This window comes from Martes martes (assembly GCF_963455335.1).
Source record: "Martes martes genome assembly, chromosome: 6".
NCBI classification, from domain to species: domain Eukaryota; kingdom Metazoa; phylum Chordata; class Mammalia; order Carnivora; family Mustelidae; genus Martes; species Martes martes.
In genome coordinates, this window is record NC_137893.1 from 86005475 (window position 1) to 86031331 (window position 25857).

The following is a 25857-nucleotide window of genomic DNA, read 5'->3' on the forward strand; positions in this document are numbered from 1 at the left end:
AAAATTCAAAGGATTGATTGTTCCAAATGGATTTTTAAATGTTCACCATTTAAAAAATTATAACATATGAATAATTGCTACAGTGGGCAGTGAGGGGTGATGGTGTGCTCTATGAGTGTTTAGTGGCCAGACCACTTTGCACGGTATAAAAAGCAGTGCACATTATGAAAGGTGACTCAAAAATGACCCTGTCAGACAATGGGGACTTCAAACTGTCTATGAAGAAGGGCTTGGAGCAGCAATGTGACTGAGGAGTGGTACTTGAAACTGCTTTTGCAGGAGTACCTGAGTGGCTCAGTCAGTTAAGCCTCCAGCTCAGGTCATGATTCCAGGGTCTTAGGATCAAGTCCTGCGTTGGGCTCCTTGCTCAGAGGGGAGCCTGTTTCTCCCTCTCCCTCTGCGGCTCTCCCTTGCTTGTGCGTGCACTTTCTCCCTTAAATAAATAAATAAAATATCTTTTAAAAAAATAAAAGAAACTGCTTTTGCAGAGTGTTTTACATAATATAGCATTAAATCAAGAAAATATCACATGCCCACAGTGAAGACTAAAATTCCTTCTCCGGCCTTCCAAGCCATTTACTGGCTCTGGCTGGGATACCACTCTTAGAAACTATTTCGTAAGTATAAAAATCTCAAATTTCATTGAAGAAGAACCATTTTCTACAAAGCAGGAGACTTTGGTAGGCTGAAAGAAATTTTTGAAAAGAAATGGTTTAGCGACAAGAATCAGGCAACACTGATGAACATTTTCAAAAGGCTGTTCATTCACCGTCCCTTATTACAAACAACAACAAAAAAGTTATTTATTTATTTCAGAGAGAGAGAGTGTGAGAAGGCATAGAGGTAGGGGGAGAGGGAGAGAGAGAATCTTGAAGCAGACTCCTGCTGAGTGCAGAGTCCTACACAGGGCTTGATCCCAGGGTCCTGAGATCATGACCTGAGCCAAAATCAAGAGTTGGATGCTTAACTGACTGAGCCACCCTAGCACCCCTCATCTTCCTTTTTGGATTCTGCAGATGTACAACAACCAATCCTGATGCCCAATTATTTCATTACATATATTCTCTTGTTGTTGTTGTTACACATATTCTTTTTGGCAGATCAACAAGGATTCCCTGTGAATTAAAATTTTCACTTTTTTTTTTCATTATTTCACAACAGGGTTTATGTGTGTGTGTGTCATTGTATGTGTGTATGTGTGTGAGTTTGTGTGTGACCATTTTCAAGGTTGAACATTTTGATTTTATGGGCAAGAATTGATAAGTAAAATACTGTTTTGTGTTTACATAATATACTACTATGCTTTTGGTAAAAAAAATTTTTCTTTTAATTAATATGTCTTCAGTCAAAATGATTATAGATAATATAGTCTACAATAATTCAAATAATCTCTTTAAATTACATATACCATTATGTCTAGGATCTTTTGAATACTACTTTATTTCTTAAAAACTTATATTCCATTCCTGTGTACCAAATTATTATTTTTTTTCAATCACCCCTCTATTTTGGAGTGAAATATCTCAACAAGAATTTCCACTACACTAGAACAAGTCAGATGAAGAAAATCTCTTAGACTGAACAGAGTATATAATGTATACACTTGAGATTTTTTAAAGCAAACCAACTAAGGATAAAAGTGCACACAGAATCCAGAATTCAGATTTTCACTCCAATTCTCCTTGTTTGATAATACTTTCTAGCTAGATAGCCTAACTGATCTGTTCCTCTGCTCATTTATTCTATCTGAATTGAAGACTGGAAATACTAACTTCTATGTGTTCTCTAGGTTACCCCAGCATTTCAGGTTGAAACACTCCCTACTCCCCCCCCCCCACTGGTTAAATGATTCCTTGTCTAATTCTTCCAATAGCAAATGGGTTGGATTAGGAGGCCCGCTACGCCTTTGATGTACACTAACTCAGACTGAAGGGAGGCCTGAACAAGCCTGGTGGTACAGCACCTGACACTATAAACACCGGCCTTGATCCCTCCTGAGGCTGGTTTAGACCATAGTGCCTAGCAGCAAAATATCTCCAATTAGAGAAACTTCTGTTGGAATTAATGATCCTAAACTGCTTGTTTTTCAGAGTTTCCCCTTTATAAGATCCCTGGATTTTAGAAAAGAAGTCAATTTTCCCTAGTTGTGGGATTTCTAGGCCCTGCATATTGTCCAAATAGTTTTGTAAAGGAGAAAGACAGATTAGGCAGATTTAGACAGATTTAGACACCAATTTTGTGTAAAATTTAAAAGCAAGCTTTGGAGCAACCTGGAACATATAATAAGAACATTCTAGCAAGTATAATTTACTTTTCTGATAAGAATAGACTATTATATTTTATTATATATCCCTCCTAACAAGTCTGGAATCAATTTGATGGATTTTTTTTTTTAACTTTCACATCCTCCAAGATGGAAATTAGGTGACTTAGTTTTAAGAAAACTAAATGTCAGAATTAGGGATGGTTCTTCCTCTGTTAGATATCAGAATTCAGAAGATTGCCTCCCTAAGGGTCATTTCTTCAGGATTTGACAAGGAAATGTCAATTTGACAGTGAAAGTCAAGCACATTTATATAAAAAGCTAAGTATGCTAAAATTGGCACATATGCAAACTGAGAAGGAATTTTACCCATATCTTGAATCAGAATTCTGTCCAACTATATTCTCTTTTTATCATCCTTGAACGAGGTATCATCATATCATCGCCAGAGTAAAGGTCTGCTCTCTGAACAATAGAAATTATGACCCCAAATATTCCCCGATGTCCACCCCTTTTTTTACTTGACTGCAAGAAGAATCATAGCTAAATTTATTCTTTGATGCCAATAAGTAACTCATCCCTGTTATCTAGCACATTTTGCAACTTTTAAATTGAATTTAATTTTTTCTCTTTTCCTTTTAAAATTCAGTCTGGCTTAACAATTTCCAAGTGTGACCATACACATAACTGGAACAACAGTATTATGGGGCCCAAAAGACTAATGATCTCAAGAATTTGACAACAATTAGTGGATTTGTCTTTAGAGAAAACTTATTTTATACACATTATATAGCTTGAGATTATAGGTAAGCTGAAAATACCCTTTCCTATCCTGTGTATTGACAACGAGATCAGTACTGATAACATGCCAAGCAGAACTCAGATATACATTCGTATATAAATATGAATTCTTTATAAATAAAGAAGTTTATCCCATCTGATTGAGTGTGATAACTCTCAACGCGACGTTTAAGGTCAGACATCAAGGTGAGTAACAGACATGAATTTGAGGATAGTGTCACTCAGCTAACAGAAGAACTCTGGAAGCACAGAAGGCTACTATTAGATACATTATTTCTTTCCTTTTTTTTTTTTTTAAGATTTTATTTATCTATTTGACAGAGAGATACAGATCACAAGTAGGCAGAGAGGCAGGCAGAGGGAGAGAGGGAAGCAGGCTCCCTGCTGAGCAAGGAGCCCGATGTGGGGCTAGATCCCAGGACCCTGGGATCATGACCTGAGCTGAAGGCAGAGGCTTAACACACTGAACCACCCAGGCGCCCCTAGATACATTATTTCATTCTGTCTTATAGTCCAATATTTTTTCCACATTTTGAAGATTCTACAGTTCTCTCTATGGTCATGAAGATCTCTTGCTGTTACAACAAGACTCCAAATGGCATACCCAAAACATGATCAAATTACTTGCTGAAGGTTTTTGGGTGGTTGATAAGCCCCCTGTCTCCTCCCTCGGAGCTTGAACGGATATAAGGAATAGATACAAAAGTTAGCCTGCCAAAAAAATAAAAAAATCTATCAGCAAGAAATGTTAAACGAATAGCTTCTGTGCTTAAAACCACAGCCAACATGGACTTCCTGCCAGTTCCCCCATGTGTATTCCTGATTTGTAAGATAAGCCAAAAGCAATCTATCTGAGCTATTATCTCAGTGTCTTATAGAAATACTTTTACTCAGGGGCTAATCCCAGGCCTCTTTACCCTCTGATCCATTCCTCCCTTCCCTCTGTTTTTTTTTTTGTTTTGTTGTTGTTGTTGTTAGTGTTCCTGTACCACAGAGATGTTGAGCCCTAAAAGTGGCATCTTCCCAAGGACCCCTTTTTTGCGGGCATCTAACTGGAGAAGTCAGGGAGGGGGAGAAATCCTCTGGCTTCTCCCTTGCTCACGCCCTCCCATCTCTTGCCACTGCCTTGGCTGGGTGAGATCTGCCTCTGGAGACTGGCAGCTCCCAGGGCTTGCTGAGCTCTCTTCCTAGGTGGCACCTTTTCTCATTTTTTGTATCCTTATTTCTCCATCACATTTCTTCCTCTTCTTTTCTCTTTCCCATCCTCAGCTTCCTCATCCTCTTCTTCCTCCTTTTTTGTTTCTAATGGCACTTTCATCTTTACAATGGCTTTCTTCTTTGTCTTTTCTTCTCTGAGTTCTCCAGGTTTGCTTTTCATCTTCTTCTCTTGTAATCCCTTCTATATTTTAGAGCTATTTTTTTTTTTAAACACAGATTACCTGGAGATAACATATTTAAGAGTGTGAAGTATACTTCCCCTGCTCCCTGATGTAATTAGCCTTCAAATAGATGTTCCTTAGCCATCCTCCACCCTATTCCACATACATGGATAAGTCTTCAGCTGTTTTCTCTCTTTTTTTTTTTTTTAAGATTTTATTTATTTATTTGTTTGTTTGTTGAGGGGGGGTGGGGAGAGAGAGAGAGTGCGCGAGCACAAGCAGGGGAAGCAGCAGAAGGAGAGGGAGAAGCAGGCTCCCTGCTCAGCTGGGAGCCCTATGCAGGGTTTGATCCCAGGACTCAGATCAAGACCTGAGCCAAAGGCAGATGCTTAACTGACTGAGCCACCCAGGCGCCCCCCTTCGCCTGCTTTCTTTCTGATAATTTTACCTCTGAATACATCCATTTTTTTTTTTTTTTAAAGAATAGTCTAGGGGACAGGTGAGGGAACATTCAAATTAAGTTTGTGCCCTGAATACTTCTACTTTATATCTGTTATATTTTGAGCCTGAAGAGTATATAGTTTCCTTGATTTTTTACCCAAAGAGGTCTGGGATGGTACAACCCCTTAAGTCACAAACTCTCTGAACCCCATTCACCAAACACCATCTTTCTGGCCATGAGCCAAGACCGCTGATCATAAAAATGACCCATCTTTCAGGCTTCTTCCTTGGATCCACCTTTCATAGTGTAGAATGAATATGTGTCTAATACTGCCCCCTCCCCTATACTTGCCTGTGTTCTTAAATCTCATCACTGTAACCAAAGGATCACTGGATTTGCGTTTGAGAATTGTGACCCTTTCTTTAAGGGGAAACTGTATCCTGCCTGAGGTTGGAGGATAAATGTGTTGGCTCTCAGCACCTTCCCTCACCATAATTCAAATTTCATAATATTTGGCAGCTTTCCTCATGGTTTGAGGGTATTGCTATTTTCTTTTTTCACTGAAGATGGCTTTTTATCCCCTCTGTTTTTATATTTTGTTGCTGCTGTTGGGGAATTTCAATAACAGGGAGTAGGGCAAAAATTACTTTCTTCTCCTCGTTTAATCACAAATGAGAATTTGAAAGATCAGGAGAAACTTCGGAGCTAAACTTTTAAGTCAAAATTTATGTTTCTCAGAAAAAAAATTATGTTTCTCTTATCATGTATATTGAATATGTGTCTTTTAACTTTCTAATAATGGCTGTACCAGACCCCTTCATTTATTTTAATAAATAGTTTAGATCTCAAAACTCACAGTTTATGTAATACGACTTATCAGGTTAGATGAGAGCAGAATGTAAACTATGTTATAACAAAGAATCACTATCTTTAAGAAATTATATATCTCATATATAAAATATGAGAAAAAGAAAGAAATGCCTGACATATAGTAAGTACTCAAAATTGAAGTTTCCTTCCTTCAGTGAATAAGAGAAGACATTAGAATTCTTAACACATCTACTGAGGCTTCTACCTGTCTGTAGAGACCTACTAATAAGAGATGCTATTTTTATAATAAGAGCAGGGCCAAGGGCAGCTGGGTGGCCTAGTGGTTAAGCATCTGCCTTCAGCTCAGGTCATGATCCCAGGATCCTGGGATCGAGCCCGGCATTGGGCTCCCTGCTCGGTGGGAAGCCTGCTTCTCCCTCTCCCATTCCCCCTGCTTATGTTCCATCTCTCACTATGTCTCTGTCAAATAAGTAAATAAAATCTTTAAAAAAAAAAAAAAGAGCAGGATCAATATGTAGTTTGCATGCTGTTTTTTGCTCTTCCCAGCCACACAAATCTTGGAATAAACTTGCTAATTACATACAATTAATATATCTTTCAAACAAAAATCAGTGGGGATGTGTTAGTCAGTGTTCCTTCTAACAGTCTTGCAGAATAAGATCCCAGAATGCTAAGTGCAACCTAAATCCTCTTGTTTCCCACACACACCACACCAGATCAAGGCTTAGAAGGTTGTTAGCAAACACAATCACACACTAAAACTGCTCTTTCTTTCCTTTGCTGTCCTCATGTTATTAGATTACATGTCCAATGCCAGTGGACCAACTCCACTTACGCCCTATCTCCCAGCTGGCTTTGCACTTCCACAGGATCCAACAGTCACTCCACAAGTTGGATAATGTGCAAAGTCTGAGAAATTAGAAAACGTATCAGTGCAACTCAGATAAATCTATCTTTTTTATTTCAAGCAAAGAATTAGGTAGAAGGACCACTAATATCTCCTGGCAAAATGATTTCTAAATCCCATAAACATTGTTGATAGGCTGATTATTTGGAAAGTAATCTCTTCCAAAAGGTCTGGAGTATCACAAATTTTAAAAAGTCAAAGTTGTTTGGGATGTACCCTGTATTCTCCAATAGGCATGGTGTACCATAAAACCACTTTCGATTCTGGGCCTGAGATTGTAGGTCTTCTCTCCTAAAATCACCAAATCTTCCTCTCCCCAGTAATGGAACTAAGTAATTAATTAATGACTGATCGATAGTTGCCAGGTGCTGAGAGAACAGAGTTGAATAGGCAGGCAGGCTTACCTTTAAATAGTTGTTAGCTGAAACTTTTAAGGTCTTTCCAAATGTTATTTAATTCTTACTATAACCCTAGAAAGTAGGTATCATTGTACCCATTATACGGGTTAGAAACTGGGTTCACATCGGGTCACTGACTTGTCCAAGGACATACACCCATCAAGGTGGAGCCAGGAGTGGAATAGGTGGTCACCTCCAAAACCCATGCACTACACCACTGCCTGGCAGGAATGCCAGTGATGGTGAAGAAACTAAAGTGTGGAAGAACTGGAAGAACTTACCTGATGGTTCACTCAGGAAAGGAAGGGGAAGAAAGCAAACCACCTGACCAGTGGGACCCTGGACATTCCTAATGTTGGCACAAAGTGTTCTTTTCTCATCCTATCTTTGATAAGATCTGCTCCATCCTGACGATTATCATCCCTTTCCATGTCCCAGGTCAAAATGTGAACAATGGGGTAGATGCTACTGGGCATAAAATTTCAATTTAAAAAAACAAAATGCTTTCTATTTAAGTAGAATTATTCATCAATGAGCTACTGCATGTCTAAGTATGGCATCTAACACAGAAACCATAAAATAAAAAGACCCACTTAACTACAGTTAAAAAAAAAAGAAGAAGGCGAAGAAAGAAAAACCAAAAGAAAATTTGTAAAATTTAAAAATATTTGCTAAATATATGACAAGGGCAAAAAGTTATTATCTTTAATGTTCATTCATTCAACGATTATTTACTGAGCACCTATTGTATGTCAGGTTCTGTTTCTAGGTATCATGGATGTGAACAAGACCAAGTCCCAGCCCTCATGGAGTCAACAAATCAACCAGACCTACCCTAAGACTCCAAAAGAAAAGCAATTAGAAGACATAAACAAACACAGAAATGCAAATGGTAAATAAATTAAAACGAGGTTTTTTTTGCCTACCAAATTAGCAGAACTTTCAAATTTTGTGGTGTCAGCAAGGGTGTGGAATATGGACTTGGCCACATACTTATCTGAGAGTGGGTTTCAACCAGCTTCTTAATGATAAAACCCAAACTGTCCCCAAGTTTAGCCTGAGCACATTTAAAATGCTAAGATGGCAAATGACATACCCAATAAGGGGTTAGTATCCAAAGTAGATAAAGAACTGATACAACTCAACACTTGAAAAACAAATGACCCAATTAAAAAATGGGCAAAGGATGTGAACAGACATTTCTCCAAAGAAGACGTACAGATGGCCCACAGACACAAGAAAAGTTGGTCAACACCCCTTATCATCAGGGAAATGCAAATCAAAACTGTAAAATATCAGAATGGCTAAAATCAAAAACACAAAAACAACAACAAGCATTGGTGAGGAGGTAGAGAAAAAGAACCCTCATGCACTGTTGGTGGGAATGCAAACAGGTACAGTCACTGTGGAAAACAGCATGGAGGTTCCTCAAAAAGTCAAAAATAGAATTACTATATAACCCAGTAATTGCAATGTTGGGTATTTACCCCCCAAATACAAAAACACTAATTCAAAGGGAGATATGCACTAGTATGTTTCTAGCAGCATTATGTACAATGGTCAAATTAGGGAAGCAGCCCAAGTGTCCACTGACTGATGAAGAGATAAAGAAGAGGTAGTACAGAAGTATAATGGGATATTACTCAGCCATAAGAAGGAATGGGATCCTGCCATTTGCAACAACATGGATGGAGCCAGAGAGTTTAATGCTGAGCTAAATAAGTCAGTCAGAGAAAGACAAATACCATATGATTTCACTCACATGCGGAATTTAAGAAACAAAACAAATGATCAAAGGGGAAAAAGAGAGAGAGACAAACCAAGAAAAAGACTCTTTAACTATAGAGAACAAACTTATGGTTACCAGAGGGGAGAGGGTGGGGGTTTGGGTGATGGGGACTGAGGAGTGCACTTGTCCTGATGTGCACTAGATGACGTATGACAGTATCGAATTACTATATTGTACACTTGAAACAAATATAATACTGTATGCTAACTATACTGGAATTAAAATTAAATGAAATTAAATTAAAAATTTTAGACCTGCAGATTTTGCATTCATTAAGCATTTCTGTAAGCACTTACTGTATGCCAGGCAGTGCTTGAGGTACTGGGGACCCAAAGATGAAGAAAATATAGAAAGATCTGGGCCCTGAAAGAGCTTAGTCCAGTCAGGGGGACAAATGAAATTTTTTTAAAGTACAGTTTTGTATATGTTCTAGCAAAAAGAAATAAAAGGCTAAAATGTATATTCCTGGGCTCCACCACATAGATACTGAATCCGTCGATCAGAAATGAGATCCAAGAAAGGTCTCTTGACTACTACAGGGTATTCTAGTGCAAGTTACCTCAGGCTACACTGGGGCACAGAATGCTCTAGACTGTGGGTGGGGCTGAACCAATGGTCCCAGCGATAGGACTTTGCAGGGCTTAACAGTCAAATGCAGAATGTCTTGGTCAATTAGATTTGATTAATTGATGGAAACGTTTCAGTGATAAGATAGAAAAGGATCAAGTCATACTTGCTACTGGTGGGCTTTGACACTGGGTTACACACAGTTCAGCTTTGACAATTCATCCTCTTTGGCACAGCAAGTCAACCATTTTTTTAAAAACCTACCCTAAGGACATAATCAGATTTTAGTCAAAATATTAGTAGGATTACAGAAATTATTTAGGAGTTCTGAATAAATAAGAAGAGGATGAAGCTATTCGTAATTACTTTTCCTTAGAATGCTGGCTAGGGGTAGAGAACACTGATGGAAAGAGTGCTCCACTCTGTGTCCCTCAGATTCAGGCTCTGTTTTGCAAATGTTTTCTGGTTACCATGACAACTTCTGGATGTCTCTGTATAAATGGGAAATTGGGAACCTCATTTTAAAAAAATGATTAGTGTGTTCTTTTTATCCTGGTCAGCTCGTTCTGTGCTGACAAATTATATTCTGACAGCTAGGTTGTAATCTAAAACATACTTTTTTAGAGGCTCCGAATAATAAAGTGTTTCCAGGGATTGATAGTTAGTCTTCCTTTAATATTTTTATGTATTTGCTTTCAATGAATTCAAGAGATAAACTGAAGCACTGAATACCTGCTATACTTTTTAAATAACTCAGAAATATGTCCTCCCTTGAAAAAGTTGATGTATGTCACTTTGATTATTGTACTTGTGAGGTGTAATAAAAGGAAAGAGCAAAAGCTTATAAATCAGTTAGACTTGAAGATGAACCATGACCCTGTCACTTGCTAGTTAGTTGTATGACCTTGGGTAAGTAGTCTAAGTAGCCTCAGTTTCCATCTATAAAATAAGAACCAAAAATAATATATACATACAGAAATTGTCCACAGCAATGCCAAGTCTATTGAGCAGGTTCTCAATATAACATGGTGGCTATTACTACCAAAGAAAAAATAAAAAGCAAGCAGAGAAACATCTAAAACCCATCAGACTTGGCTTAAAAGAAATTGGGCTTTACCTAGAAAATCAATGAATATATAAAAAAATGAGGCACAACCAGCATCATTAGGATTGAACTTTGTCAGGTTTTAGCTATATATGATACCATTATTAGATACTCAGCACTAATAGGAAAACACTGTTGGAATCCTATAAGGTGGTGGAACATGACAGATCCTCTGGCACAAAAAGTTTAAAGTCCTCAAAACTTTAGAAAACAATAGTCTGAAAATATGCCATCAGCTAAAGTTAATGCATAACTCTGAAATATCAAATAGCCAAGCTTTAAAATAATAGAGGTCATGATGAACCAGGGCCAGGAGCCCTCCCTCTGTAACCTATTCAAGATGAGAGAATGTAATTGTGAGGGGAAGGCCTCAGTTTCTGTAGGGATGAGTCACCTCTAGAGGAAGGTTAGCATCATGGCAGGGACAGGTTTCTCTATTTGTTTTCTAACAGCAGGTATGAATTAACTTTTTCTCTCTTTCATAGTCGGTTGGTGGCCAGGACTCAGTTATATCCTGTATCTCTAGGTTTGCTCTTTTTTAAACTGTGTATGGAGAATGAGGATTTTTAGTAAGGAATTCTAAATCTCTTGTCATTATACTCCCTAATTCTGAATCTGCTTTTATTTCTTAAGCTTCAATTATCATGACAAATAAGAGCATGGTGGATGATCACATGGGCAATGAATGTTGAAGCAAAACACAAATGCAAAACATTAAAGCAAAACAAGGTATTTGGAAATTAAAAAATACATAAAACTTTCTTTAAATGAAAATAATAATTTCAAGGTTCTTAAATCCATGTTGTACGTGGCACATAAGCTCAACCTATATAAGTTAGTCTATTGGAAAGTATTCATGCAGAATTGGAAAACAAAAACAAAACAAAACAAAAAAATAGCAAAACCAAGGATCCAGAATAACAGATGTCAGCACCACGCTTTCACTATCTGATTTTGGTTTCCATTTATTTATCTTATATCTAAAGCAGTACAATCTGGAAAGTAGAAATGGACAGGAAGAAAAAGTCATTTGATAGAGATTTTCTCAGACGTCTTATCCTCCCTGCTTACTAACCTTACCTACTGCTTGTTATTTAAGACAAGGTAAAACAGGGAACTCAGGGAGCATGGTTTAAAAAGGAAAGTGCCAAGAATATAGAATGGGGAAAAGGCAGTCTCTTCAACAAATGGTGCTGGGAAAAGTGGATGGTTACATGCAAAAGAACAAAACTGGAGCAGTTTCTTACACCATACACAAAAATAAACTCAAAATGTGAGACCTGAAACCATAAAAGTCCTAAAAGAAAACATAGGCAGTAATCTCTTGGACACTGCCCTTAGCAACATATTTATGGATATGTCTCCGCAGGCAAGAGAAACAAAAGTAAAAATAAACTATTGGGACTACACCAAAATAAAAACCTTTTGCACAGCAAAAGAAACCATCAACAAAACAAAAAGGCAACCTAGTGAATGGGAGAAGATATTTGCAAATGATAAATCTGATAAAAGGTTAATATCCAAAATATATAAAGAACTGATACAGCTCAACACCCAAAAAATAAATAATCTAATTTTAAAATGGGCAGGAAAAAAAAAAGAACATGCTTGCTCAGTAATTAACATGCAAAAAAAAAAAAATGGTTAGAAGACATGAACAGACATTTCTCCAAAGAAGACATACAGATGGCCAACAGACACATGATGTTCGTCATCACTTACCATGAGGGAAATCCAAATCAAAACTACAATGAGATATCACCCCTCACCTGTCAGAATGGCTGGTATCAAAAAGATAAGAAATAACAAGTATTGGAAAGGATGTGAAGAAAAGGGAGCCCTTGTGCACTGTTGGTGGGAATGCATACTGGTGCAGCCACTCCAAAACAATATGGAGGTTCCTTGAAAAACTAAAAATAGAACTCCCATATGATCCAGTAATTCTACTATTGAGTATGTACCCAAAGAACAAAAAAACACTAATTCAAAAAGATACAGGCATCCCTATATTTATTGCAGCATTATTTATAATAGCCAGGATATGGAAGCAACTCAAATGTCCACCAGTAGATAAATGGATAAAGAAGATGTGGTCTGTAGAAGCAATGGAATATCACTCAGCCATTAAAAAGAATGAGATCTTGCCACTTGCAACAACATGGATAAACCTAGAGGGCATCATGCTAAGTGAAGTAAGTCAGACAGAAAGACAAATCCTATGTTCTCTTACTTTTATGTGGAATCTAAAAAATGAAATGAACAAATAAAACTCTTAAATACAAATAGACTCTTAATACAAAGAACTCTTAAATACAAAGAACAAACTGGTGGGTTGCCAGAGTGGAAGTAAATGAGGATGGGCAAAATAGGTGAAGGAGATTAAGAGGTATAAACTTCGAGTTATAAAATAAATAAGTCACAGAGATGAAAAGTACAGCATAGCGAATATAGTCAGTAATACTGTAGTAACATTGCATGGTGCCAATGGTGACCACACTCATGGTGGCAAGCACTGAATAACATACAGACTTGTCAAATCACTTTGTTGTATGCCCAACACTAATGTAATATCACATGTTAACTCTATTTCAATTAAAAAATATACAGAAAAGGAAATGCCAGTGATAATAGTAAGCTATTCATTTGGGGAACTGTTCCCATACCCGCCCCCCCCACACCCATTCCTTTACTTCACTGTTGCTGGGTGAAAGATTTGTGACTATTCATCTTCAGTCAGTAACTGGTTGGGGTCAGGGCCTCTGACCAAGCTTAGTCAGTCCTGGCTCCTGTGTAGGGCTTCCAGGTGAAATATAGGCACCCAGTTAAGTCCAAATATAAGATTAGCAATAAGTAAGTTTTAGTATAAGTATATCCCAAATATTGCATTGAGGCATACTTACTACATTCCATGGCAGTATTTGCAAATCTGCCAACAACAGGGGCAAATACATACAGCCCATCTCATGTTCCATGTATTGTTCTAAATGCCATATAACTATTAATTCCCTAAATACATGAAAATATATGGATATGTAAACATATGCCGATATTTGGATGATCTGAGGTTAGGAATAATGAATTGTGTATTTTTAAATTTTAAAAACTATGCAAAAATTCCTATGATTAAAACAGTTAAGGAGTTTCCATTGGTTATCTGCAAACTAATTTGCAGAAAATTGAAAATATCAAAATTACGAGTCTAGATTTCAGTCCCTGCTCATTAACTAAGCCAAATGACCTTGGGAAAGTTTCAGTTCTCTGAATCTAAGATTTCTTATCTATAAGTGAGATTTGGATGAGATTCTTTTTAAGGTTGTGCTGTCGCTAAAATTCTATTAGATCTTATAATATGCAAAAGCAACTTGCAGAGAAAAGTTTATTACCTCTGCAATCATTCTGTTCGTGTCTCCTAAGAAGAGCAAATTTAGAGCTTCTTCCTCCGTGGCTGCCTGATGGAGAGACAGGTTTTTCAGATGAATGTTCTGATCAGGGTCCTCCAGTATTGTCACTTTCCTAGGGAAATGGGAAGCAACAAAACAAGGGACTTTGAGAATGAAAAGAACTTGAGGTCTTCTTATAGGTTTATTTTTAAAATGCTGTAGAGTACTACATCTTGAATTTATAAACTCAAACAATACACACGACAGCATATAGTACTGGATTCACATCAAACACCGACATCCCCTTGATAGTACTATTAAATAGTTTGGGGGCTGAAAAGTATATCACAAGCTCTTTCTGTCTTTGCAATAATCACTAAACCATACATATTGTTGCTCAATTAAAAATGCAAATAAATAACCTTCTACCTATATATCAGAAAAGTTGGCCACATTGCTTTTTCTGTCATAATTCAGTTTCTTACCTAGATAATGCACTAATTCTTCTTCTCCTAATTTTTCCCTTTTGTTCAATTTCATATCACTTTCAATTTACATAACCTTTCAAACTGGTTAGCTCATCAATTTAAACATGCTGGAAATTGAAGTATCTGTCATCTCTCCAGGAGTTATTACCTTGTCTAGTTTTCTTATCAAGATGAGTTTTAAAATCCTCAAGAAGTTTTATAATAAAGTTTTAGTTTGTCATTATTATTTTCATGTCCATCAAATGTATTTCTTGATCCTTTTTTTCTAAATTTTTTTTTTTTATAACATAGCATTTCCCTCCATTACATCCTTATGGCCAAAGCTTTAGGTCTGGGATTACATTCATCTATTACAACTGCCTTCATGGGATGCCAACATCATTTTCTTCCCAAGTGAATCTTAACCCTGCTTCCCGAGTTGGCTTGTCAATACTCTCCTTGGAGTCCTTTTAGGACTTTCTGCAACTGAATACAACGTGAACTCCCTATACTCTGCTTCAAAGGCCCACCGATTCAAGCAATAAAATTACTAGAGAGAGTTCCCTTCTGACTCTCGAGTTTCATCTCCTTGATTTTCTTAAGAATTGTTAAGGAAAGAAAATCTTATAATTCACTAGTACTGCCAAAAAGTACCTTGGCTTATCTGCACTGCTTAAGGCATTCGGAATTGATACTAAGTGAAGGCTGGCATCATCTAGCATTACTTCTCCTTTAAAAATATTAATAGCCAATGGACTTGTGTCACTTGTCTATAAAATCACATTTAGAATACCTTAAAAATAAAGATTTGTGGGGCACCTGGGTGGCTCAGTGGATTAAAGCCTCTGCCTTCAGCTCAGGTCATGATCCCGGGGTCCTGGGATAGAGCCCTGCATTGGGCTCTCTGCTCAGCAGGGAGCCTGCTTCCCTCTCTCTCTCTGCCTGCCTCTCTGACTACTTGTGATCTCTGTCTGTCAAATAAATAAAATTAAAAAAAATAAAAATAAAAATAAAATAAATAAAGATTTGCAAATATCATTATTTTTCTTCCTTCCGTTTGGTAAAGAGGTCATCTGAGCTTTCATATGTAGTTTGTGGGTAAGATACTAACTGACGGAAGAAAATGTAGCTCTATCACAGCACATCTGTGACCAATATGTCACTAATAATGTAGTCCTTTGCCAAGTTTTGGACTCCTTTTTGTCTCCTTCAACAATACCAACTAAGATGGAAAAAGATCTCTTCCCTTAATGAAAACAAGCGTATTTTATTTATTTTTCAACAAGATTCATAAGTGAACTTATTAAAAATGCTTAAGAGTTGAAAAATGCTTGGAAAACATGAAGGCATTTTTAACTGAAATGGATGAATTGTGGTCTATTTTTAGGAACCCTCTCTGTTCCTTAAACTTTAGACCCACCCTGACTTTCTAAAGTGCTCGAGAAGGTTTAGCTAAATTCAATTACTAGGGACACAGAAGTCAGAATTCTTCCTAAATCCATTGTTTCTGGATACAAGAAATTAAGTAATACTGGAAGGAAGATAAAAACAGGAAACAAGGGAGGAAATGGTACATTCAGAATTAAAATAGAAGAGAGTTTATTTTCAACACAGAGATAAAAATCAATTCTCTAACTCTGAGGCCAAGTCATCTGTGATACACGTTGAATGACCAAGCCAGAGACAGCACTATCTTGTGCAAGTTCAGAAAAGGGGTGGCTGGGGGAGGAAATGATTCAAAGAAGAGAATGCTCATGCTCTTTGGGCACCCAAAGTATGCCAGGCACCAGCATTGTTCCATTTAATCCAGTTTTCTCATCTTGGCTGCACATCGGAATGACCTGGGGAACTATAAAGCAAATAATAAAAAGCTGATGCTGGGTCCCGTCCTAAGAGATATTGATTTGATGGTTCTGGGGGCCTGGTCTGGGGAAAAAAAAAAAAACAACTCATGAAAACTCCAAGTGAGTCTACCGTATAATCAAGATTGAAAGCCACTGACTTCATCTTTAATAACCCTATAAGGTAAATACATGGGGTGGAGATTTCGGGTTTCTTTATCTTTACTTTCCCCCCAGTTCCACCCCATGCCCAAAGGGGAAAATTGCTCATCTTACAGGCTGCAGGAAGTTACCATTGAACTATACCTAATATTGAACTATAACTATACCTAATATTGAACTATAACTATACCTAACATTGAACTAATATTGAACTATAACTATACTAATAGGCAAGATCAGTGTGAATTTTAAAAAGCTAGTCTTTTCACAGGAAGTTTCTCGTCTACCTCCTTGACTTCCCATACAGTTGATGGGTCAACTAAGTCACCCATCAGCCACAGCAATAACTAATGCTCAACTGGGGATTATGATCTACTTAAACATCCATACGGTTTTTAACATTACCGAATCAAAAAAACCCAAGTGCTGGTAGGAACTCACCATACTCACCATGTCTCACCATTACTTCACTGAAATAAGAAATGCAGAAAACAAGCAGGTTTGGAATTATGAAAGTGTTCATTTGTTAGGCAGCCTAAATGGATCACTGATTTGGGATTATATTTACATAGAATAGTTAGATGCATAAGGTATAAGTGTGAAAGGTCATCAGAGGCATTTGGCTAAGCTACTTCTTTCTTCTAAATCATTCAGAACCTTTGATCTCCAGTGAGGCTACTTCAGGGCTACTACACTTCTGTATTTACTTCCAGATCCTTGCCTAGCTTTGTCACTTTGATCAAAATACAACTTGCACACACTCCCAATTTATCTGTTCGAACTTTCAGCTGTCTTTTGTGACCCATTGCTATGCATCTCTGATGCTTTTCTGATATTATATTTACCTCACAATTGTCTGATTTCTTGCCCATGGAGGGCAAATGAAATTTCAGGTTGGCATCCAATTTACTTTGGCTTATTTCATGATTCTCTCTCTACTTAGGGCTCATCTGTGGCCACCCTATAAAAGGCTCTACCTCTGGCATCCTTCTGGAATCTTCTGTGGTGCAACTTTCTCTCTCCAGTCAGGATCTCCCTTGCCAGTTCTCCTCCTCAGATTCTTTCCTGGTTTCTACCTAATCCCTTGGGCATGAGACTTTGTACTTTCCTTCATAGCCCTGCCTGTCTTCACTGAAAATCCCTTTTGCATTAAGCCTGACAGCCAATGTGTCGGCCCCACCCACACTCATGCCTTTGCTCACAGAAGCCCAGCCTAAGCCATGCCCTGGGTACTAACTCTTGCCTAGGTGGGCTAACCTGAGAGTGAGAATGTTTTAAACTTTGCTGCTAATGGAATGCATTTTCAAAGGTGGGAAAAATAAGAACTATTAGCAAAAGTTTCTCACCAAGTTGCTTCTCCTTCCATGGCATTTTTCTTTCCCTCTCTCTCTCACAAATCAATAGCTAGTTCCTGAATCCTTAGTCCACCACTCAATTCTGACTATAATTTTCATGGGCTTGAAAGAGGACTTTATTAGAGTTTCTTAAATAAACATCCTAATTCCAAGATGGAACCCCCCCAAACTATTTATTTGATTCTTTTTGAAAGGGGCTGTGAATAGTTTTCCCTACAAAATATTTCTAAAATGTTTAGATTTCAAGCAAAAAGTCACTGATAGCCTTAACTTGGACACCTAAGTGGAAAAGTTCGGCTAAGTATACTTGGCCTGCTTAATGATGGGGAAGAAGCAGGCTTTGTGTTTTCTCTGTAAACAGAGAATCTTTTCCATTTGGCTAAGTAGTTGGAATTTGTAGACTCTTTCTAACTAGCTGGAAGACAGAGAAAAAGCAATGGCCAAGCTCTTGTTCTCAATAAGGGAAGCCATCAATGAAAGAACCCTCCCCTCCCCACACACTACCTCCACAACATTCCAATACCATCAACTTGCTGAACAGGAACTTTCCAGGAGTTACTGCAATGAATCTGGCTTCTCATTTTCATATTGTAAACATGTGTTGCCATGGTGATAGTTTTTTTCCCCCTACTCGCAAATGCCCTGTGTGATTGGGCAGGCGAAGCCCTACATAAGGACACCATGTCTAAGGGGGTGCAATTCACATCATAAGTTTATATATTTATTATGAAAAAATGTCTGTCAGAGGGCAGTAAGCATCTTCTAACAAAACTAGCATATTACAACAGTTTTCCAACAGATGGCAGGGTGCCTTTTAATAATTCACATGAAGGTGCTATCCAGAAGAGAAGTAGCCCTCTCTAGTTAATTACTTTGACTCAGAAATATCAATAGCAGGTCAGACTCATGAAAACAGAAGGGTGTCCAGTCAGGTTCTTCTAAATAAATGGATATGTTGCACATGTTGTAAACACAGTCACACTATTCATTTTAATGAAGAAAACACTCTCATTCAGTGGTTTTCAGCCTCTTCCCCCCCGCCCCCAACCCCAACACACATTCTCAGAAGTTCTTTAATGGTAAAGATTTGAGAAAAAGGAAAATGCAAAAAAAAATTTTTTTTAAAGATTGTATTTGTTTATTTGACAGACAGAGATCACAAGCAGGCAGAGAGGCAGGTGGAGAGAGAGGAGGAAGCAGTCTCCCCACTGAGCAGAGAGCCCGATGCGGGGCTCAATCCCAGGACCCTGAGACCATGACCCAAGCGGAAGGCAGAGGCGTAACCCACCGAGCCACCCAGGCGCCCCAGGAAAATGCAAATTTTTAGAAGACATGTAAGTGGAACTATCCTTCCTGCACTCAAACAACTTTAAAGGTAGATTTTCTTCAGATTGACTAAAAATTTAAAAGATTTCCTCTTTTTTATAAATAATTGAAACATATCCCTTGAGGAAGTTTTCCAAACCTGTAATACATTTTTATATTGGTCTTAACCTAGACAGAAGGGACTAAAAAGAATTGATATTTTTTCTATTTATTGAAAATTCTTTCTAGTAGGTTGAAAAACATTTCTTTTCTTTATGGTTTTATCTAATATTGTATCTTTTTAATGATAATGAAGAATATAACCAGTCACATGACATTTTAAAAACTAAGTTATTTAATTTCGCCTACTAAAAATACCAGGTTCTGGGGCGCCTGGGTGGCTCAGTGGGTTAAAGCCTCTGCCTTCGGCTCGGGTCATGATCCCAGGGTCCTGGGATCGAGCCCCGCATCGGGCTCTCCGCTCCGTGGAGAGCCTGCTTTCTCCTCTCTCTCTGCCTGCCTCTCTGCCTACTTGTGATCTCTGTCTGTCAAATAAATAAATAAAATCTTTAAAAAAAAAAAAAAATAAAATAAAAATACCAGGTTCTCTAGCAAATATTTAAGGAATCAGTTATATCAATTCTCAATAATCTCTTTCAGAAGAAAGAAGCAGAAGAACTATTTCCTAACTCATTTTATGAGGTCAGAATTACCTAATACCAAAAATATACAAAGACGTTGCAAGAAAACTATAGACTAATATTGCTCACAAGTACATATGTAAAAATCTTCAACAAAATATTAGCAAATCAAATCCAACAAAGTAAAAAAAGAATTTATGCCACAACCAAGTGAGATTTATCCCAAGTATACATGGTTGGTTCAACATTCAAAAATCAATTAATGTAATTCATCATATCAGGCTAAAAAAGAAAAACCACGTGATTATATCAATACGTGCAGGAAAAGTAACAAGATCTACCATCTATTCATGATAAAAACTCAGTAAACAAGAAATAGAGGGGAACCTTCTCAAGTTAATAAAGACTACTACCAAAAACCTACAGTTAACATCATAATTAATGGTGAGAAACTCAAAGCATTTTCACTAAGATCAGATACAGGACAAGGGTGTCCCTCTTACCACTGCTTTTCAACATTGTACTGGAAATCCCTGCCAATGCAACAATGCAAGAAAAGGAAATAAAAGGTATACAGATTGGGAAGGAAGACCTAAAACTGTTCCTGTTCACAGATGACATAGTCATATATGTAGAATACTGAAAGAATTGACAACACAACTTCTAGAACCAAAGTAATTAGAGCAACATTGCAGGATACAAGGCTAATATACAAAAGTCAATTGTTATCTTATATACCAGAAATGAACAAGTAAAATTTGAAATTAAAAACACAATATCACTTACATTAGCATCCAAAAAATACAAAATACTTAGGTATAAATCAAACAAAATGCACACAAGATCTATATGAGGAAAACTACAAAACTTTGATGAAAGAAACCAAAGAAGATATATTCCATGTTCATGGATAGGAAGACTCAATACTGTCCAGATGTCAGTTCTTCCCAACTTGATCTATAGATTTAATGCAATCCCAATAAATTCCTTATTATTTGTGGATATTGAAAAAGTGATTCTACAGTGTATATGGAGACACAAAGGACCCCCAAATACCAAAAACAATATTAAGGGAGAACAAAGTTGGAGGACCAAAAACATTTGACTTCAAGATTTACTATAAAGCTATAGTAATCAAGACAGTGTGGCATTGGTGAAAGCATAGATAAACAGATCGATGGAATGAAATAGAGAGCCCAGAAATAGATCCACATGAATACAGTAAGCTCATGTTTGGCAAAGCAGCAAACACAATACAATAGAGCAAAGACAGTCTCTTTAACAAACGGTGCTACAACAACTGGACATCCACATGCAATACATACATAATAAATAAATAGATAAGAAAGAAAGAAAGAAAAGAGAAAGACCTGCTATCCAAAATATACAAAGAACTTTGAAAATTCAGCAATAAGCAGACAGACAATCCAGTTCAAAAATGGTCCGAAGACTTTAACAGATCCCTTACCTAATAAGATATATGGATGGCAAATAAGCATGTGAAAAGATGATCCAAATCTTATTTCATCAAAGAAATGCAGATTAAAATGAGATATCACTACACACCTGTTAGAATGGCCCAAACCCAGAACATTACCAACATCAAATGCTGGTACTAGTGAGGAAGTGGAGCAATCTCATTCACTGCTAGTAGGAATACAAAACAGTACAGCCACTTTGGAAGACAATTTGGTTATTTCTTATAAAACTAAACATGCTCTATTAGATGTTATATTCAACTGATGAATCACTAAACTCCACCTCTGAAACTAATAATACACTATATGTCAATTAATTGAATTTAAATTTAAAAAACTTTTAAATTAAAAAAAAAAGTGAGGAAAGAGAGAAAACAAAACAACTAAGCATGCTCTTACCAACTGACTCAGCAATCATGACATCCAATCCAGCAATTACGTTCCTTGATATTTACCCAGAAGGGGTGAAAACTTATGTTCACACTAAAATCTGCACATGGATGTTTATGGCAGTTTTATTCATAATTGCCACAGTTTGTAAGCAACCAAGATGCCCTTCAGTAGGTAAAGGGATAAATTAATTTTGGTACATCCAGACAATGGAATATAATTCTGAAAGGAAATGAGCCATCAGTTCATGAAAACACATGGAGACACCTTCAATGCATATTACTAAGTGAAAGAACCCAGTCTGAAAAGGCTACATACTATATGACATTTTGGAAAAGTCAAAACTTTGGAGACAGTAAAAAGATCATTGGTTGCCAGAGGCAAGAGGTAGCAGGGGATGGATAATTAGGCAGAGCACAGAGGATTTTTAGGGCAGTGAAAATACTCTGTATGATATAACCATGATGAATAGGTGCCACCATATATTTGTCCAAACCCTCAGAATGTACAATACCAAGAGTATTACAAACATAAAGTAAACTATGGACTTTGGGTGATTGTGATGTGTCCATGTAGGTTCATTCTTGGTAACAAATATATCATTCTGGTGAGTGGTGGGAAAGGATATGCACATATAGGGATGGGAGGTGTATGGGAAATCCCTGCACCTTCTTCTCAATTTTGTTGTAAACCTAAATCTGCTCTAAAAATTTAAGTCTTTAAGAAAAAAAAACTTGGCTTTAACTTTTTAAAAGACACACATGGTATATGAACAAGTGAAATATTTTGTCAGAAAAAAGAACAAGTCCAAATTCAAAGCTGCAAAATATTCTGAGTGAATGTTGTGATGAATTCTTGTTTGTTATCCATATTAATTTCATTCAGTTGGTAAATATCCTCTCCTAAATAGTGTCATTACTATTTCTAACCTAATTGTATCTACCTGTGTTGCTAAATTATAGCATTATTAGACTTGAACTCTCCGATTCATTTGATTTCCCAAAGAAGTTAACCAACACCCTAAGGTTATTCTATTTCCATAGTCTGCCATTTCAGAGATGCTGACACCTGTACATTATTTATTCCCTGTTTGAAAATGAGCAAGGATTAAGTCATCTAAGGTAACTTATTATTATGCTCATGCTTTCAAATGCTATGAAAACAAAAATCATTAAAAGAACTCAAGACAGAGAACCGGAAGCTGTTGACCACTGCTATGGAAATGGAAGACCAAAATGAAAATTATCCATGATAGTCAAAGACAGAATCATACTAGGTACAATTAATGTGTAAGAGAACCAACACTTATGTATGTATTTCTTGGTTACTGCAATTCAATTATTTCACTAAGATTTAGTATGCATATGAAACATCTTTTCACTTCTATTTTTTTCCAAAATTAATCTAAATAGGATAAATTTTTCGACTGTTAAGAACTTGGTAAGGTCACTTTTCTGTATTATATTTTCTGTATATATTATATTTTCTATATTATATTAAAGTAACCGGACTTTTCTCATCCCCAAACAATATCACTGTGCAACCACCAACAAACAAATGGCTCCCAAATCTAATATACATAACCAAGGCTTCCCCTACACTTATCTATTATCTACAGGCAATCTGTGTAATTTTCCGAAAATGAATATTTTACACATCAAATACAATGCTTATGCTAGTACCTCTCTCTTACACTAGTATGCTTTGCTAATTTCCAGTTATACCTTGCCATATATATCATGTTCCTTCCAGTGTTCTAGGCTCACAAATAACCCATAATTTAATAGAAATGTCTTATTTAACCTAATTCCATAGGTAATTATAGAGCCATACACTAAAAAAATTATCTTTTTCAGAGCTATCAACTTTTTTTCCCCAAAGAAAATATTTTTCCTCTCATTTTTCACTAATACTTGCTTTCTCATTCAGACTTCATGGTTGCACCATCAAAATTATGTGGTCAAGTTTTCCACATTAGGGGGAATTGTAGCAGCAAATAGATCTAGAGGCCATGGATTTCTAATTTTGGAAAACCATAGCCTTTCCAGCAGGGAAATAGCTTTATACACCTCTAAGATTATGCCACTGCATTCGACAAGTTCTGTGTCTATTTACTTTTATTTATTTTCATTAAAACATAAGGTTTATTTTTGTCCAACTATAAAAGTAATCCATGCTTCTTGTGAAAAAGTTTGAAAATTTTAAAAAGTTGAAAGAATTAAAAAAAAATAAAAACAGAATCCCACCACAGGAACAATGATAATGCATTGATATATTTCCTTAAAGTGATTATCTTAGGCTAAATATTTAGCAGATCTGTGGTAAAAATATAAATGCATGCATGTTATTATATCCTTTAGTATTAATAATACATTTTCTTCTATTTTTTAGGATGCAGGCGCAGGGAAGGAAATAAGGGATATACATGGATTTATCCCCCCAGATAACAAATTGTGACTCAGTGCAGGTTGTCTTTGCGGAATCTGTCCTCCCCTTCTGTGTAACTGTTAAGCTCTGATTTTTGTTCAGGTTATTATTTAAAAATACTAGACTTTCCCAGACTCCTTTGCAACTAACTACAACTGGCCATGTAACATAATTCTGGTCAGTGACAAGTAAGTGAAAGTCAGAGGACAGAGCTTCTAGGGAAAACTGTTAAAAGGACAGGCTCAGCTAGCACATGCCTGTTTCCTTATTTTTCCTTCCAGGAATGTGGATATGCTGCTGAAGGTAGGGTAGTCATTCTACATGAGGACTAAAGCCACCTGCTAAGCATGGCTCCAGCAGAATGATAAAAGAAAGCCCCAGCCATCAGGGAGATTCAAATTAAAACCACATTGACATACCACCTTACACCAGTTAGGATGGCCAAAATTAGCAAGACAGGAAACAACATGTGTTGGAGAGGATGTGGAGAAAGGGGAACCCTCTTACACTGTTGGTGGGAATGCAAGTTGGTGCAGCCACTTTGGAGAACAGGGTGGAGATTCCTTGAGGGTTTTGAAGGGGCGGGGGGGGTGGGAGGTTGGGGGAACCAGGTGGTGGGAATTAGGGAGGGCACAGATTGTATGGAGCACTGGGTGTGGTGAAAAAACAATGAATACTGTTACACTGAAAATAAATAAAAAATTAAAAAAAAATCTTTAAAAATAGAGCTTCCCTATGACCCTGCAATTGCACTACTGGGTATTTACCCCAAAGATACAGATGTAGTGAAAAGAAGGGTCATCTCTACCCCAATGTTTATAGCAGCAATGGCCACGGTCGCCAAACTGTGGAAAGAACCAAGATGCCCTTCAACAGACGAATGGATAAGGAAGATGTGGTCCATATACACTATGGAGTATTATGCCTCCATCAGAAAGGATGAATACCCAACTTGGATAGGACTGGAAGAGATTATGCTGAGTGAAATAAGTCAAGCAGAGAGAGCCAATTATCATATGGTTTCACTTATTTGTGGAGCATAAGGAATAACTTGGAGGACATGGGGAGATGGAGAGGAGAAGGGAGTTGAGGGAAATTGGAAGGGGAGGTGAACCATGAGAGACTATGGACTCTGAAAAACAACCTGAGGGTTTTGAAGAGGCGGGGGGTGGGAGGTTGGGGGAACCAGGTGGTGGGTATTAGGGAGGGCACGGATTGCATGGAGCACTGGCTGTGGTGCAAAAACAATGAATACTGTTATGCTGAAAAGAAATAAAAAATTTTTTAAAAAAGTGAAAGACAATGTATAAAATAGGAGAAGATATTTGCAAATGATATATCTGAGAAGGATCTGGTATCCAGAATATATAAAGAATACTGAAGGTGATTATGCTAAGTGAAATAAGTCAAGCAGAGAAAGACAATTATCATATGGTTTCACTCATATGTGGACCATAAGGAATATCACAGAGGACCACAGGGAAAGGGAGGGAAAATTGGATAGGAAGAAATCAGAGAAGAAGACAAAGAAAGAAAGAAAGCCCCAGCGGCATCCTGCGACACTTCTCACCTGGTGCAGATGAGCCCTCTAGCTGTCTATAGATCCTCTTCCCCTCACTCTAGATTTCATTGGAAAGGCTTTTCCCCATGCATCCTCTCCCTAGACTGGCTCAGCACCGCCCCCACCTCTACAGCACTGCCAGCTCTCAGCTCAGTTAGAACTCTGGTCTTGGCATATGCCAGTAAAATGAGAAGATCATTGAGGGTATAGGCTATGACAGGAGATCATTGGTTGATGCGGCTCCATTCATGAGACTACTGCAGCTATAAGTCATTTTAATGTCTTTTTTGCATGTACACACATTATTAGCTGCACAGTTGAGAGCAGTTGTGTTTTGTAGAAATTTCTTGTGGTGTTTCATGTGGATG

At 37.3% G+C, this 25857-nt stretch overlaps 1 protein-coding gene across 1 annotated transcript in view; it reads right to left on the bottom strand.

The window, feature by feature from the left end:
* KIF6 (kinesin family member 6) overlaps nt 1–25857 on the bottom strand; it is a 421803-nt gene that overhangs the window by 294716 nt on the left and 101230 nt on the right. Inside the window, exon 6 of the mRNA XM_080807059.1 lies at nt 13866–13995. Within this exon, the coding sequence (XP_080663185.1) occupies nt 13866–13995 (130 nt within the window). The remainder of the gene's footprint in view (nt 1–13865; nt 13996–25857) is intronic.